This window comes from Orcinus orca, chromosome 16 (genome assembly GCF_937001465.1).
Source record: "Orcinus orca chromosome 16, mOrcOrc1.1, whole genome shotgun sequence".
Taxonomy (NCBI): domain Eukaryota; kingdom Metazoa; phylum Chordata; class Mammalia; order Artiodactyla; family Delphinidae; genus Orcinus; species Orcinus orca.
This window is the reverse complement of record NC_064574.1, coordinates 25,162,477-25,180,526: the sequence shown is the minus strand read 5'-3', so window position 1 is coordinate 25,180,526 and position 18,050 is coordinate 25,162,477. Positions and strand designations below refer to the sequence as shown.

At 47.9% G+C, this 18,050-nt stretch overlaps 1 protein-coding gene and 1 non-coding gene across 12 annotated transcripts in view; one reads left to right on the top strand and one right to left on the bottom strand.

The window, feature by feature from the left end:
* The window catches only part of PIGU (phosphatidylinositol glycan anchor biosynthesis class U), a 126,604-nt gene that overhangs the window by 16,912 nt on the left and 91,642 nt on the right, over positions 1 to 18,050 (bottom strand). For 8 of the 11 annotated variants that reach the window (XM_004272747.2, XM_033433535.2, XM_033433524.2 and 5 more), the window contains one exon: positions 17,103 to 17,245. In XM_004272747.2, coding sequence (XP_004272795.1) covers positions 17,103 to 17,245 — 143 coding nt within the window. Of the gene's footprint in view, positions 1 to 5,019; positions 16,846 to 17,102; positions 17,246 to 18,050 lie in introns of those variants that run through there. The other 3 variants (XM_033433533.2, XM_033433520.2, XM_033433530.2) reach the window with 2 other exon arrangements.
* TRNAK-UUU (transfer RNA lysine (anticodon UUU)) lies at positions 7,637 to 7,708 on the top strand. The gene has a single exon. It is a non-coding gene; the product is annotated as a tRNA-Lys (tRNA).

The following is an 18,050-nucleotide window of genomic DNA, read 5'->3' as shown; positions in this document are numbered from 1 at the left end:
CCTGCCCTTCAGGCCTCAGGAAGGATCACTTCCACAGAGAAGCCCTCCCTCACACCCTAGATTGGGTCTTGGTCCCATTAACTTTTCTCTGGTAGCACAAACTCGTCCAAATTGCAGTTTTGCATTCATCTGTGAGACTGCCTGATGACTGTGGCTCCTCCCCTGGCCTGGGCAGTGTCACTGAGTGATTCTGCCACCATGGTGTCTGTGCCCAGCTTGGTCTGTCTTTTCTGTCTGGGCCTCAGAATAGAAAGGGCCCTAGCAGCTCAGCCCACCGTCCCCCTCACTGAGGCCCAGAGGGGAACAGGGACTTGCCAAGGTCCCCCGAACACTGGGCCCGCAGTCTTACAATTCGATTCATCCCAAGCTCCCATGACCTCCAGTGCTTGGAACAGGAGGGGCAGGGCCCAGCCCTACAGAAGGATGAGGGGAGAGGGGCTCACCACTGCAGATACCACCAGTTCTCAGGCACTTACAAGCCTCTCAGATTATCATCACCAATCACCTTGGCACAGATGGGGCGACGTAAGCCCAGAACTGGGGGAGCACCTGGCTAGGGCATTATAGCAAGACAGAGGTTGAGCCTGGCATCTCAGCCTCTGACCCCCAAACCCCTGTTCTGGGAAGCCTCTCTCACATTGTGGGCAGGAAAGAGAGCCAACCCACACCATGGCCTCAGGACAAGGACCTGCCATTCTGCCACCACAGGAATCCATCTGGAAGGCTGATGGTTCCCATCTTTCAGATGAGGAAATTGAGGCACAAAGGGTTCAACAGTTGGCCTAAGGCTATACTGGGAGAGCTGGACTAGTGGCTATAACCCTGCAAGGCAATGTACCTGGGGCCCAGTGTGCAAAGGGCCCAGAACTCTGCCACTGAGGGTGTCAGAGCAGAGAGCCCAGGGAGCCCCTGAAGCCTTGCGCCGCAGCTGCCCATGGGGTGTAGTTACCACAGCGAAGGCTGCCCTCACTCCCTGCAGCCCCTTTCTCACCCAGGCCCAAGGTGTCAAGTCTGAGGAGGCGGAGCCTGGAGCTGGTGGGGGTTGATCCCCGAGCCAGGTCAGATGAGGGGCAGGTGCAAAGTCACAGTTCACAACAAAACAACTCCAATGTCACACACGATCAGCTGGTCAAATAGGAAGTCAAAACACTAGGTTATTAGTTTGAACCATATGAAACTGCCAATTTTGCAGATCAAAAACAGTTGAGTATTGACAATTTCATATGGTGTGACAATATAAAATGGAAAAAAAAAATCAAGAAATAGTAGAGTAAGTATACAATCTAGAAGCACCAGAACAAATAACTATAGGACCTTAGGCAGCTATTCTTTGTCCTTGTAAGCCTTAACTTTGTAAATTATGTATACATGTTACGTTGATAAAAATAAAAATCCAATTAAAAACAATCAGCCGATAAATGATTGAATAAGTAAATAAATAAACAAGGGAGAATTCCTTTTGTAATCCTTACAAAAGAGTTCCAAATAATACATGTAGAGACTCTCCCCTCGGGAGGTGGAGCTTAATTCTTGCCCACTCCCCACCCCCTGCCCCCGAGGGTAGGCTAGACTTCGTGACTCACTTCCAAAGAACAGGGAAAGAGAAAATAGTAACTGTGCACTGGAGAAGCCTGGCAAACACTATCTTAACCAAATGATGAAGGATAAACGGCATGAAGTGTGGCTAGTGTGTACTGCCTGAGCATTCTAAAAACCTAAAACGTGGCCTCATGATGAGAAAAGCATCAGACAAACCCAGAGGGGACACTCTACAGGATACCTGGCCACTGTTCCTCAATACTGTCCATGTCACAAGAAATAAGGAAAGACAGAGTGTGAGCAGAGGACATGGGGGAGATGTGGCAACTAAGTGTAATGTGGTACCTGGGACTGGATCCTGGGAGAAAAAGAAGACAATACAGGGAAAACTGGTGAAATCCACATCAAATCTGGAGTTTACTTATTCATAACGTACCAGGGTCAGTTTCTTGGTTTTGACAAACATACCACGGTAATATAAGATGTTAAAACTGTGGGAAACTGGGTGGGGGACATACGAGAACTCTCTGTACTATCTAAAATTATTCCAAAATTTAAAAGCTTATTTTAAAAAGCAACGTACTACTGTTGTATGCAACAACATGAATGAGCCGCAAAAATATCTTGCTGAGTCAAAGAAGGCTTCAGGAAACGTACATTAAGATTTGTGTTTTTCCACTAATAAAGGAAACTGAAGATGATGCAAAGAAATGGAAAGATATCCCATGTTCTTGGATTGGAAGAATTAATATTGTTAAAATGGCCATACTACCCAAAGCAATCTACAGATTTAATGTGATCCCTATCAAATTACCCATAACACATTTCACAGAACTAGAACAAATAATACTAAAATTTATATGGAACAATAAAAGACCCAGAATTGCCAAAGCAATCCTGAGGGAAAAGAACAAAGCAGGAAGCATAACTCTCTCAGACTTCAGATAACACTACAAAGCTACAGTAACCAAAATGGCATGCTATTGGCACAAAAAAAGACATATGAATCAATGGAACAGAATAGAGAGCCCAGAAATAAATCCACATAACTATGGTCAATTAATCTTTGACAAACTAGACAAGTATACACAATGGGAAAAAGACAGTCTCTTCAGCAAGGGGTGTTGGGAAAGTTGGACAGCTGCATGAAATCAAAGTTAGAACATACCTCACAGCACACACAAAAATAAACTCAAAATAGCTTAAAGACTTAAACATAAGACATGACACCATAAAACTCCTAAAAGAGAACATAGGCAAAGCATTCTCTGATATAAATTGTACCAATGTTTTCTTAGGTCAGTCTCCCAAGGCAATACAAATAAAAGCAAAAATAAACAAAGGGACCTAATCAAACTTACAAGCTTTTGCACAGCAAAAGAAACCATAAACAAAATGAAAAGACAAGCTACAGAACGGGAGAAAATATTTGCAAATGATGTGACCGACAAGGGCTTAATTTCCAAAATATACAAACAGCTCATAGGACTCAACAACAAAAAAACAAACAACCCAATTGAAAAATGGGCAGAAGAACTAAATAGACATTTCTCCAAAGAAGACACACACATGGCTAACAGGCACATGAAAAGATGCTCAACATCACTAATTATTAGAGAAATGCAAATCAAAAATACATGTGCTATCACCTCACACTGGTCAGATTGGCCATCATTAAAAAGTCTACAGAGAAGAAAAAGAAATAAAAGGAATCCAAATCAGAAAAGAATAAGTAAAACTGTCACTGTTTGCAGATGACATGATACTATACATAGAGAATCCTAAAGATGCTACCAGAAAACAACTAGAGTTGATCAATGAATTTGGTAAAGTAGCAGAATACAAAATTAATGCACAGAAATCTCTTGCATTCCTACACACTAACGACGAAAAAGCTGAAAGAGAAATTAAGGAAACACTCCCATTTGCCATTGCAAAAAAGAAGAATAAAATACCTAGGAATAAACCTTCCTAAGGAAGCAAAAGAGCTGTGTGCAGAAAACTATAAGACACTGATGAAAGAAGTTAAAGATGATACCAATAGATGGAGAGATATACCGTGTTCTTGGATTGGAAGCATCAACATTGTGAAAATGACAATACTACTCAAAGCAGTCTACAGATTCAATGCAATCACTATCAAACTACCAAGGGCATTTTTCACAGAACTAGAACAAAAAATTCCACAATCTGTACGGAAACACAAAAGACCCCAAATAGCCAAAGCAATCTTGAGAGTGAGGTAAGTCAGAAAGAGAAAAACAAATACCATATGCTAACACATATATATGGAATCTAAAAAAAAAAAAAAAAATGGTCATGAAGAACCTAGGGGCAGGACGGGAATAAAGATGCAGACCTACTAGAGAATGGATTTGAGGACATGGGGAGGGGGAAGGGTAAGCTGGGACAAAATGAGAGAGTGGCATGGACATATACACACTATCAAACATAAAATAGATAGCTAGTTGGAAGTAGCCACATAGCACAGGGAGATCAGCTTGGTGCTCTGTGACCACCTAGAGGGTTGGGATAGGGAGGGTGGGAGGGAAGGAGACGCAAGAGGGAAGCGATATGGGGATATATGTATATGTATAGCTGATTCACTTTGTTATAAAGCAGAAACTAACACACCATTGTAAAGCAATTATACTCCAATAAAGATATTAAAAAAAAAAAAAGAATCCATCTGCCAATGCAGGGGACACAGGTTTGAGCCCTGGTCCAGGAAGATCCCACATGCCGTGGAGCAAATAAACCCATGTGCCACAACTACTGAGCCTGAGTGCCACAACTACTGGAGCCCACAAGCCTAGAGTCCGTAGCCCGTAACAAGAGAAGCCACCACAATGAGAAGCCCGCACACTGCAATGAAGAGTAGCCCTCGCTCACTGCAACAGCAACAAAGACCCAACGCAGACAAAAATAATAAATAAATTTATAAAAAAAAAAAGGAAAAAGAGAGAACAGATCTGTTATCAGAACAGTGGATCACTGGAGTTAAGAGCAGTGACTGCCATATGGGAAGTACTACCAAATAAATGCTTACTGTATCTCCCAAGCTCCTTTGCAATTAGTGAGTAAGTTTTGGCCAGTGGAGTCTAAGCAGAAATGTCACGTGGCAACCTCTGGGAAACTTCCTTATGAGACAGCATGTGTGAAGTGTTAGCTGTTCCCCAACCAAATCACCTCGGTTGTAAATGTTACCATTTAGACCACTGGAGCCATGCTTTACAAAACGATGAGAAATAAGGAGCTTGAGTTCCTGATACTATGGAACATGATACCAACTTTGGACCACCTACTCAGATATTTATTTGAGGGAGACCTAACATTCTGTTTTGTTTACATCACTGCCTCCTCTTCCATCCTCCACTCTGATTCTTTCAGTCAACCAAACCTAAGTGCAAGTAATACATGTAGTTGAATGGGTGCCTAGGGAAAACTACATATTTGAATAAGATTCAAATCAAACAGGCAGAATTTTAAATTATTTAATAAATGTTTTTCTAACAACAAAAAAAGGGACATGTACCACAATGTTCATTGCAGCTCTATTTACAATAGCCAGGACATGGAAGCAACCTAAGTGTCCATCAACAGAAGAATGTATAAAGAAGGTGTGGCACATATATACAATGGAATATTACTCAGCCATAAAAAGAAACAAAACTGAGTTATTTGTAGTGAGGTAGATGGACCTAGAGTCTGTCATACAGAGTGAAGTAAGTCAGAAAGAGAAAAAAATACCATATGCTAACACACATACATGGAATCTAAAAAAAAAAAAAAGGTTCTGATGAACCTGGGGCAGGACAGGAATAAAAACGCAGACATAGAGAATGGACTTGAGGACACGGGGAGGGGGAAGGGTAAGCTGGGACGAAGTGAGAGAGTAGCACTGACATATATACACTACCAAATGTAAAACAGATAGCTAGTGGGAAGCAGCTGCATAGCACAGGGAGATCAACTCGGTGCTTTGTGACCACCTAGAGGGGTGGGATAGGGAGGGTAGCGGGGAGGCTCAAGATGGAAGGGATATGGGGATATATGTATACATATAGCTGATTCACACCATTGTAAAGCAATTATACTCCAATAAAGATATTAAAAAAAAAAAAAGATACACACTCCCCTATGTTCACAGCAGCACTGTTCACAATAGCCAAGACATGGAAACAACCTAAATGTCCATCGACAGATGAACGGATAAAGAAGATGTGGTATATACATATATATATATATGTACGTACACACACACACACACACACACACACACACACACACACACACACACACACACACACGATGGAATACTACTTAGCCATAAAAAAGAACGAAATAATACCCATTTGTGAGTCAGAAAGAGAAAGGCAAATACCATAAATCACTTATATGTGGAATCTAAAATATGACACAAATGATCTTATCTACAAAACAGAAACAGACTCACAGACATAGAAAATAGACTTGTAGTTGCCAAGGGAGGGGAGGTGGGGGAGGGATGGATTGGGAGTTTGGGACTAGCAGATGCAAACTATTATATATAGAGTGAATGAACAAGGTTCTACTGTATAGCACAGGGAACTATATTCAATATCCTGTGATAAACCATATTGGAAAAGATATAAAAAAAGAATGTAGGGACTTCCCTGGTGTTCCAGTGGTTAAGACTCTGTGTTTCCATTGCAGGGGGCATGGGTTTGATCCCTGGTCAGGGAACTAAGATCCCATATGCTGCACAGCGGGCAAAAAAAAAAATGTATATATATATATGTAAAACTGAATAACTTTGCTGTACAGCAGAAATTAAAAGAACATTGTAGGGCTTCCCTGGTGGCGCAGTGGTTGAGAGTCCGCCTGCCGATGCAGGGGACACAGGTTCGTGTCCCGGTCCGGGAAGATCCCACATGCCACGGAACAGCTAGGCCCATGAGCCATAGCCGCAGAGCCTGCACCTCTGGAGGCTGTGCTCTGCAACGGGAGAGGCCACAACAGTGAGAGGCCCGCAAAAGAAAAAAAAAAGAAAAATGTAAGTAAATATGGAGCTCTGGTTAATGATATACATGCTGAAATATCTGACAGGAAATGTACTGATATGTATACTTCACTTTGAAGTACATTACAAAAATAAGATGGATTGAGAAATGGATAATTTGTGATCATCCAAGTATAGTAAAATGTGAATGGTGGAGTCTAAGTCGTAGGTATACAGGTGTTCAAGGTTAAATCTTTCAACTTTGCTGTGTGTGTGAGAAACTTTTCATAATAAAGTATCAGGGGAGGGTGGCATGGAAGGAAAGAGCCCTGCGTGCTGGCTTGGTCTGTCTGGAACCGAAAGTCACTAGTCCTGAGTGGGTGCCCTGCCCCTGTCCCCAGGGAGAGGGCATCTTGGGGACACACTGGCCTTGAGGCTTCACTCTCTCGGAGGGAAGTCCCTAGCTGTCACAGGCTGGCTGAGACAACCTCTTCTGACCTAGAGGCTTTCCATTTGGGTTGAGGAGAAAGGATTTCCCAGAGGCCCTGGGATTCAGCCAACACAGCATCTGCAGACTCAGCACTACTTTGCCCAGTCTGGGCAGGGAACGTCGGGAAAGAAGCAGTGGAAATAGCATGGGCAAGTTAGTGGCTGTGTGACCCTGTGTAAGTCACTTCCCCTTCCCTAAGCAGCGTTTTCCTCATCCGTAAAATGAGTGATAAACTCTAGTTTATTACTTACAATGGTGGCTCCCCTAGTCCTTGCTCTGTCCCTCTGTGCTTTCAGAGACTGAAGAGCAGCCCATTCTTTATTTTTTTAATCTTTTAATGGTTTTAATTTGAAAACAAAAGTGAAAAATGTTTTTATGGTATAAAAAAACCTAGTTGTGGGCTTCCCTGGTGGCACAGTGGTTGAGAGTCCGCCTGCCGATGCAGGGGACATGGGTTCGTGCCCTGGTCCAGGAAGATCCCACATGCCGCGGAGCGGCTGGGCTCGTGAGCCATGGCCGCTGAGCCTGCGCGTCTGGAGCCTGTGCTCCACAATGGGAGAGGCCACAGCAGTGAGAGGCCTGCGTACCGCAAAAAAAAAAAAAAAAAAAATCTAGTTGTGGGGAGTTCCCTGGTGGTCTAGTGGTTAGAATTTGTCACTTTTACTGCCGAGGCCCAGGTTCAATCCCTGGTCAGGGAACTGAGATCCTACAAGCCAAGCGGTGAGGCCAAAAAAAAGAAAACAAAAATAGAAAACAACACAAAACAAACCTAGTTGTAGAATTTTCAGTTTATTATATGAAAGTGAGAATTACATGATTTAGGGACTAAATGCTTTCTAGGGTAGTTAGTAGTTATAACTCTAATGGTCGGTCTCTGAGAGAAAAGAGAAAAACACCTAGCTCTGATAAATGCTGTCCATTATTATATTTTCTTATTAATAAAAATGCTGATAATACTCAGGCATTAATGTAAGCACTTTACATGTGTGAAAACAGTTGATCCTTGCAATAACCCTTCATAGTAGGTACATTATAATGATCCCATCTTATAGACGAAGAAACAAAGGTTCTTCAAGTAATTTGCCCAAAGTTGTACAACCAGCAAGCGTCAGAGGCAGGCTTTGAACCCAGACCATCTGGCATCAGACACCACACGCTTACCCACACTGCTGGACAGCCTCCCTACTCTAGGGATACTTTCGGAGCAGCCCATTCTTTAAAGCTGCCCTCACTGACAGTGGCTGAGCCCCTCGGATTCTCTATCGCCATCAGCCACCAGGTTCCACCAATTCCCCTCCTCAGAATTCCAGCTCAGCCCCCTTTTCTCCCTCCCACTGCCCCCTCTTGCTCAAAGGCCTCCCTCATCCTCCTGGCCCCTGAGGGATCGTACACACACACACACACACACACACACACACACACACACACACAGCAGCCTCCAGTGCTCCCCTCTCCCTGCGCCACACCTGCGTGTCCCCGTAGCCCTGAACGCAGCCTGGTCCTGCAAACGCTGTGTGGCCACACCTTGGTGCCTCTGCCCATGCCCTGCCCCCGGGCTGGGATGACCCTTCCCACAAAGGGCTCCTTCTCATCCCTGGAGAGGCAACATCGCCATCTCCCACACCCAGAGTCTTCCCCGACTCCACACTCAGTTATGCGACCCCTGGCGTGAAGTCACTTCCCACTGGCCTCCCCACCAAATGGGGTGGCATCTGCTCCAGCTCTGTGGCCCCAGACCCAGCATGGGGCTGGCGTCTTGGGAGCAGTTTGCTGATCCCTTCCCAGGGCTCAGTCAGACCACATTCCTCTCACTGGCAGCCATGAGGGCTCCAGGCTCCCCTCTGGGCCATGATGAAGATGAAGATTTATTTATTTTTTGACCCCACTGCACGGCTTGCAGGATCTTAGTTTCCCGACTAGGGATCGAGCCCAGGCCCTGGCAGTGAAAGCACCGTGTCTTAACCACTGGACCACCAGGGATTTCCCAGAAGATGAAGATTTAATGGGGCAGCTGATAAAAGGGTGGCGAGGGACAGATAGGGGTAGATCAAAAGTGGAATGAAATGGTCAGAACACGCTCCACTACAGGGTGGGAGTGAGGAGAGATGGAGAAACCAACATCTGAGGATCTGCCCTGGGCCGGGTCGCTTAGCAAAAAGCACATCACTGAATCTTCACAACACCCTGGGGTAGGGCTCATAAGCCCCACTTCGAGATGAGCAAACTCAGAGGTTAGGGTCTTGCCCAGGGTCACCCAGGAGTAAGTGACCACGTTTAGGCTGCAGTGCCCATCCTGCCTGTGTGAGGCCCGGAGCCTAGCCCTTCCCTTGACCCCCACGCCCTTCTCAGGGGTCTGTACCCACACTGCCGAGTCCTGCTACAGCCCCATGCTCATGCTTCATATCCACTCTCTGTCACTTAGCCAAGGAGAGAGAGTTTCTTTCTTTTTTTTTTTTTTCTTTTTTTTGCGGTACATGGGCCTCTCACTGTTGTGGCCTCTCCCTTTGCGGAGCACAGGCTCCAGACACACAGGCCCAGCGGCCATGGCTCACGGGCCCAGCCGCTCCGCGGCATGTGGGATCTTCCCGGATCGGGGCACGAACCCGTGTCCCCTGCATCAGCAGGCAGACTCTCAACCACTGCGCCACCAGGGAAGCCCCGCGAGAGTTTCTTGAGAAAAGGCGAAACAAGTGTCTAAGACAACAGAGCTAGCAAGGCTGTTAATGCAGTGTGTCTAGAAGCCACAGGGCTCAGGATCGCAGCCACAGCCAACACTGGCCCCTGGGCTGCAGGGCCCTAGAGAAGCAGGTGCTGTCACCCCAGGAATGTCCCGGTTCCCCCGGTCTCTTGCTTGTGTTGGAGATGCTGACACTTGACAGTCAGCCCACGACTGGGAGAACTCACGTGGTTGTCACCACTGGCAATCAGAGTGCTGCATCCCCTGCCCTTGCTGCCTGGGATCTAGGAAACTGGGAGCAAGTGGGGCTGACGGCCAACTTGTGGAGCTGGATGGGGCTTTGGTGTGACCTGCCAACTCAGGCCTGAATGGACATGCATGGGAGGAGATGGTGGAGAAACAGATCTCTACTCTCTAGCTCTAAAGATGCAAAATAATAGGGAAATCACTAGATCTCAGCCTCAGGGTCTGGAAGGTCACAAAGTAAGATCATAGCTGGCTATGAAGGCAATTATCATCTAGGTGGCACTGTTCAATTCATACAAGTTTTCTCCACTCACTTCCATATTCCCCACTCACAACCACCCTTGTAGGCTGAGGAAACAGAGGCTACCAGCCCCTCTCACCAGGTTTAAACAGCCTCCTCCCTGTGCTCCAGATTCCAGCTCAAACCCCTGACCTCTTCCCCTCCTGGCAGAGGGAGGTTTTCAGAGCATGAATCTTTATTGTTTTTTGGCAGCACTGTGCAGCAGGTGGGATCTCCGACCAGGGATGGAACCCGTGCCCCCTGCACTGGGAGCGCAGAGTCTTAACTACTGGACCGCCAGGGAAGTCCCAGAGCATGAATCTGATCTCAGGTGTCTTCACTTAAAACCGAAAGCTCAGCCTGGTCCTCAGCACAACAAGGCCCATGCCTGCCTTGTGGCTCTGACCACTGTTGTCCTAAAATGGCCTCACTCCCTATCAGGTGGCATGTGCCCGTCCTACAGAACTGCCTTACACAGCAGCACACTCACGGGCTCTCTCACCCCCAGGTCTTACCACCTAGAACCTGGTTCGACCCTACACACCCCTCAGGACTCCACTTAGAGGCTGCCTCCCCCTCCCGCCCCCCCAACCCCGAAGCTTCCGTAACCACCAGCTCTGAGCTCCCCAGGCTGAGTTTACCCCATTTATAGCACTGTCACGCTGCCCTGGCCCTGCCTGTTTCCTTTTCTTTCTCTCCCACAGATGGTGAGCTCCTTGGAAGCAGGACTGTGTCTCATTCACCCCTAGCAGAGTGCCTAGAAACCCAAATGAACTTTTTGGCCAACCCAATATTTGCAAATCCATAAATTAGGTCCAAGGAGTTATGTGACTCACCTGAGATCCAGTGAGCTGGGCAGGGATGGGGCTGAGAGTCACTGTGGAGTTCGGGCCACTGAAGCCCAGGCCTTCCTGCTGGCCTTGACCCCCTGTGTTTAGCTCGGGCTTTTCACATCAGTCTTGCTGTGGGGGTAGGAGAGGGAGTGGGGAAGGGCCTGGGAGAGACAAGCTTGGGATGCTGAGTGCTGAGCTAAAAGTCTGAGGACGGGAGGGACAAAGGAATGAACTAAGACCTCGACAAAATGCCACCAGCTAAGAAAAGAAAAGCAAACATGCACATCCAGCTGGATGAGGACGAGGGTTCCAGCCTGGGCCACTGGCACCTCATGTCAGGAGGAACAAATCTTCCAGCTAGGGCCATACACAACCCACGGGGATGAACCTGAAATTAGCCCGTCTGTCCACAAATGCGTGCTCCACGCCACTGAATCACTAGCGATCTGCCCAACACATCCCCACACATTTCCTCACTGGTCCCTTCCCAATAGTGACACACCAGGCTAATGGAAACATAATTCCAGGAGACAGGACTGCGGTTTCCCTTGCGCTGGAGTGAATGAGCAAGTCCTGAGCGGGGCCCAACGTGCCAGAGGCTTGGTGCCAAGACCTCAGGGCAGAACAGCCAAAGCAGGGCCAGCCCAGTATCTATGGGTCTGCACCACAAGGACGGGGTCGGGAGTGAGGTGGCAGCAGCTTGTGCAGCGATCCAGGCCCTGCTGGGAAGGGCAGAGGGGAGCCACCAGGGAGTCTGTTTTGGATGCAGACATGAGCAGGAGTGGGGCTCTTGGGGCCTGGATGAGAGGGGAAGGGGGTTCTGGCTCTGACTCCCCAGGAATCCAGCAGGAGGACCTGCCACAGGCCCAGCTCTGACCAACGCAGAGACTGGAACTGGGAGGTCAGGGTGTATGTGCAATTTTGTGTGAGATCATTGGTTAGAAATTGTGGTTTCTGGTCATTCCTTTCTTCTGGGTGTTGGGGATACAGTCGTGAACAAGACAGGCCTGGGGGCTGCCCCAGTGGAACCCACAGTCTACTGAGAAGGCACAAGAAACAGGGTATCAATAAACACACCGCTCCGCAACTGCGTGACTTCCCAGCCTCAGCTGCTTCATTCGCATCTGAGATGATAATAGCAGTGCCTCCCTCAGAGGGCTGTTATGAGGATTAAGTCAATTCTTCATCATAATAAAAAAGGAAAACAGCTTGAAGGGCTGTCAGTAGGGGAGTAGCTACATCAGGCATGGTGAGTCCGCACATGCAGGACTGAAACAGGAAGGAGCTTCCTCTCATGTTCAAACAAGGAGAGATCATGAAGACGTTTCATTAAAAGGAAAAAAAGTCATACTTTCATCATGCTGCCAACAATAAAACACACACAGATAAAACTCCTCCTCCATGAACAGACAAGGTCATGTCAACACACAAAGAAAGGTCCAGAAGGCTGGACAAGCACATGATCCAAAAGACTAAAGGGATCACATGGGCCTGGTCCCTAGTAAGCGTTTTTAAAACATGAGCCACTATTAATTATAAGTTTAGGGAAAGATTTCCTTATGTTACCTGTTATTATTTTGTTGTTTTTTTTTTGCGGTACGCGGGCCTCTCACTGTTGTGGCCTCTCCCGTTGTGGAGCACAGGCTCCGGACACGCAGGCTCAGTGGCCATGGCTCACAGGCCCAGCCGCTCCGCGGCATGTGGGATCTTCCCGGACCGGGGCACGAACCCGTGTCCCCTGCATCGCCAGGCGGACTCTCAACCACTGCGCCACCAGGAAAGCCCTATGTTACCTATTTTTAACTTGAATAAGGGTAAGTGGAACATTTTACCTTACTCTTAATAAAGCTAAATTTTAAACATTCCTTTTTGTTTACATCTAATCCTACATGACCATCATCTTTCTGCTGGTCTCTGACCTGCAGAAGAAAAGGGTTTAAAAAAAAAAAAAAGAGATGAGGATTGTTCTCCTTCCCTTGGTTTCCAGGTCTGAATGTTTCCTTAGGAATTTGCTCTGGGTATTTGACGAGCACATTGCTCAAGCTACTTCCCATGTCAACATGTGTCAACATACAAATCCTCTTACCCCCCTGAGAGGTGGGGTTATCACCTGCAACCCTGAGAGGTTCAGTCACTTGCTGAAGGTCACGCAGTGACTGAGTGCGGGGGGACCGCAGTCAACCAATCCATCTAATCCCTCCTTCTCCTTCTCTGTCTCACATGTACGTGTGAGACACACACACCCTATGCATCTATGGGTGGTTTACTGTTGTCATTTCCTGGTTACTGACTCTCAGGCACAATTATAATTAGCAAATGATCTGTGCCACAAGCTGAAAAATATTTAATGGCCCCAGAGGAAGGATGGGGCCTAAGTCACTGGTTTACCTGCCACTGTCATTAATAACTACTGATGATTTTTTCTATTATGAAGCACAGAACTGACCGACTCAAACAGAGCAGGACATAAAATCTCCAGGCCGAGATGTTCTCTACATTCAGCTGCGGACACAGCAATGATGGGCCTGACTCTGAACGCCTGCTAAAAATCTGTACTCATCTGATTCCCAGGACAGCTCTGATCTGTCTTGTCCAGGGAGGGGAGAATAAGGACCAGGTGACTAAAAGGCACCGCTGCAGCTAGAAGAGCTGAGAAGAGCAGGCTGTGGGACTGAGGACACACTCTGAATGCCACACATCTCACCGGAAGCAATGACTGTAGGTTAGATGGAAGCTGAGCTGGATTGGGCTGTGGATGACATGCAGGGGCTTCACTGGCCAAAGAGACCAGGTTCTGGCAGAAGTGAGAGAAAGGTTGGGGACAGAGCTGCCATCCCTTGACATTATCCAGTAGTGGTGACTTGGCCCCCATCCTGCCCATCTCCCACCCTCTCCCCCTCCCCCTCTCTGAGTCTGGAAGGCTCAGCCCCTATTCCTCGTCCCTATGGCTTTCTCTGACCACTCAACAGGGAAGGTGATCTTGTTGCCTCTGGGTTCCTCCAGCAGTTACACTCTGCACATTCATCACATGATGTTCTCCCTGGCTCTCTTTGGTTCATTCCACAAATATTTGCTAAACAACTGCTCTGTGCCAAGCACTGATCAGGTGGTTGGGGACCCTGCAGTGGGTAGGAGAGGTGGATCTCTGCCTTCGTGAAGCTCACAGCCTAGTGGGAGAGGCAGAGAGAGAAGCAGGTAAATGACGTGGGGTTGCAGATCGGGTAAGTACTGTGAAGGAAACAAACAGGAGGCCAAGAAAGAGGCCGTGGGGTGGGGAAACCCCAAAGAAGGTCTCTCTGGGGAGGTGACATTTAACTAAAATTCTAAATGTCTATTTGCTCTCTGTGGCTCCCAACAGGCCGCAGGGCTAGGGTAGTATAACCCTCATGATGAGGGGTGCTCTTCTAGCTCAGTTAATGCTCCAGGACGAGGATGTGACTCGAGTGACTGCCTTGGTGAGTAAGTGCCCCTCTCTGATACACCCCTTCAGTGATCTGGCAGCAGCAGCAGCAAAGCCCAAAGCCAGCAGTCCCAGAAAGCATTTGACCCAACAGAATTGTCTCTGGCTCAGAGCACAAAGCCGGACCCGAGCCGGCCGACGACACAGGTGTGCTGGATGTCTGAACAAACTTCCAGCTTATACACACCTGGCCTGCTGCCGGGAGGTCTGGAGGCTGGTATGACCTGTCTGAAGGGCAACTTGGCGAAATCTGCCAAAAGGTACAATGCTTATGCCCTCTGACCCAGCAAATCCCACCACCTGGAATCTATCTGAGAAAATACTGGCACGTGTATACGAGAGTATGTGGAGGGATATGCAGGGCTCTTCCGTTTATAATAGTGAAATCACCAGAAGCAACCTCAACGTCTATCAGTAGTGGCCTACCCAGTCGTAAAAATCATAGGACATCCTCCCACAGGAGGGATATCACAGAGCTGTTAAAAAACATGATCTCAAGGTGAGATCATTAAGTGAAAAACAGCAAGTCAAAGAACAGTACTTAGAGTGGGATGTCTTTGTGTTTGCTTATGGACTCAGCTGTCTGTAAACGCACAGAGGAAGTCTGCAAAGACACAGACCAAACTGATTCTAACGATCACATCTGCCCTAGGGTGGAAAGGGATGGCACCCAGGCGAATCTTTACTTTTCATTCCATATGCTTCTATTTTGTTTGACTTCTTTTCCCTGGCAATAATGAATTCATGTGTTATTTGTATGATTAAAAATACATTTAAAAGAGATTTTTGAAAAAGATAAAGGACAATGCCAAGAGATCAACCTGGTTTTTCTCTGTAGCTCAGTCACTAAAACCCTCCATCTACTTGGCCTCTGTACCCACCCCCATCCCCATCCCCCTTTTTCCAACAATTCAGTTTCTCCTGCCTTTTTTTTTTCTCCTGCCTTTGATGGCACCTGAAAACTTGCAAACATCTCCCATGCCAATTTCAGAGAGCCTTTTCTCATAAAGGCAGCCCTAGGGAAAAAGCTGTTATCTGGCAAGTTCCATGGACACTTCATAATCACTGCAACTTGTACTCCTGACCCACACTCAACACTCATGACCTGACAGCAAGCTGTGTGGACTATTTCAGTGGAGCTCGCCAAGCTCCCCAGAGGCCCAGGGTAGGCCCAATGCCCTCACATGCCAGTCATCACTTTCAAAGGAAAAGTAAGGGGATTTCAGCAAGACAGAAGAGCCAGAACAACCTTTTGGATTTATTCAAGGTACTAAGTTGCACCCTGCAGATTTCTGTTTGCGTGGACACAGGTAGGAAGGGCTGAGCATCTGCCATCAGTAACCTGTGTGTGTGACAGCAGAACAGACCCCCTGGCCTGGTCCTATCCAGGCTACAGGGCCCTCCTCCATCTTTCTTTCTGCTGTACACAAACCAAGATAAATAGCTGGACTGGACATTAGTTGTCCAGAAATGTCCATGCAGGAAATACCAGACCCATCAGTCACTGCAAGAGCCCTAACTCCCTTCTTCTTTCCCAGCAGCTAACCTTGGAGGCAAGCATCTCCCTGGGGATTATTCACTGGCATCACTGGTCTTTCAGGCGAGCCTTGCTTCCCATCCCGTCCATTATGCACAGGAAATGCCAGGCTGTGCCAATGACAATTGAAATGGTAAACGGTACAAGTGATTCTCATAAGACCTTGACTCAACAATTAGGACAGAGCTGACATGAGGGAACGCAGCACAGTGGATGAGGGGACTTCAGGGAAGTTTGCTAAACCACCTGCAACAGAATCTCTGGAGAGCTTGTTAAAAACACAAATTCCAATCATCGCGTCTGGGAGCAGGATCAGGGAATCTGCTTTTTTTTTTTTAACAAAGCCACGTGATTGTGACAGTCGTAACATAAGCACAGGATTTAAAACATATTAACAGAATCCACATTTTTTAACAAGCTACCCCCTGTGATTCTGATGCTGAGAACCACTGTTCTATGGCACCAGGGGAGAGGCTCTCCCTGGACCAGAGGAAGGTCGGAGCTCCTTGCTGGTACTTCTCATTCTGGGACCCGCTCAGCCTCCTCTCCTGCTACTCCCAGCTGCACAGTTTCTGCTCCAGACGCGCCCAGCAGCTGGACCAAACTATTCCTCATCTCTCTGCCTTTGCTCCCGTTGCTGTGAAGTCTGGAAAGTCTCTCCTCCCCTTTGCCTGTCCCCGCCCCCCCAGCCCTCGCACGCTGCAGCCACTCCAGGGGCCGCGCAGCTCAGGCGATTACAGAAAGAGGGTGGCCTCAGGAACTGAGTCTTCTTCTGAACTTGGTTCTTGCCTCCTCCAATGACCTTGGACAATTGACAACCTCTGTGAGCCTTGGTTCCCATTTGTAAAATACGGATAACACTGTCTCACAGGCTTGCTCTGAGAATTCAACGCAACAAACTTTAGCCAAATTCAGCTTCCCCTGCTGCTCTTACTGACGTACCTTCTCTATGGGACCTCATTCTCGTTCCAAAACCCTATTTGGCAGAACCCAGGGCCCAGGTCGAATGTCTGAGGCTACAAAATGAATCCCTGTCCCTGTGCTGCCCTTGACTCTTACCTGCCCAACGTTGAAGGTCAGTGTGATGGCATAAAAGAAATTGGAGTTGGCACTTCCTGCATAAATCCAGAGGTGCCACAGGACAGGGAAGAGGAGGGAGCAGATGATGATGATGCAGGCGAGGACGAATACATTTCGCAGGACTGCAAAGACAGACGATGGTCAGTTAGCCCAGGGCTGACTCCCGCTGGGGCCCTTTCCTTGCAGTGACGGCCCTGCAGGACAGAGTGGCCCACGAAGAGCTTGGTGTAGCTCAAAGGCAGAACCCCCCGCCATTCCCTCCCCAACACACACAAACTCAGAGGTGCCAGGGCGCCAAGACGCAGACCTCAGACCCGTGGCAATGGTTCCTCACACCCAAAGCTGGCGAGAGGTCCTAGATTTGGACTCTACCTCCCACTGTGGGCTCGGCTGGCTACAGTCGGCAAGCTGTGAATGCCTCTGGGCACCACAAGGAGGCACTTCAGCAAGACACTGCCCTCTAACCCCCAATCCCGGGGTGTCCAAGAGTAGCTCCTCTCCTGTCCCCAAGCAGGGTGCTATCTGACCAGTGAATCATGGATGGAAATGGCAGCATGAACCTCTCTGTATCTCTATGGTGCCACAGCCCTGGGTCTTAGGAATACATTTTCCGTTCTCCTCAATTCACGTCTTAAGTCTCCTGCCCTGCTCTTCAAATGTCCCTCACTCTTCCTTAGACGATTTAAAATCTCTTTTTGACACCCTCCCTCTCTAACCTCACCCTCTACCCCCGGAAGGAATGCGGAATCCCACCAGGGAGAAGCTCCCCCTAACGCTCCAGGGAGGACCTGCTACACAGGGTGGTCCGTGGGCAGGCAGGCTGAGTTCCGCTGGGGGGAAGGCAGCCTGATAGTGGGGCACAGCCTCGGCTTCAGAGAGACTTTGGTGAAAATTCCTGCTCTGCCACCAAGTTTCTCAGAGTCTCAG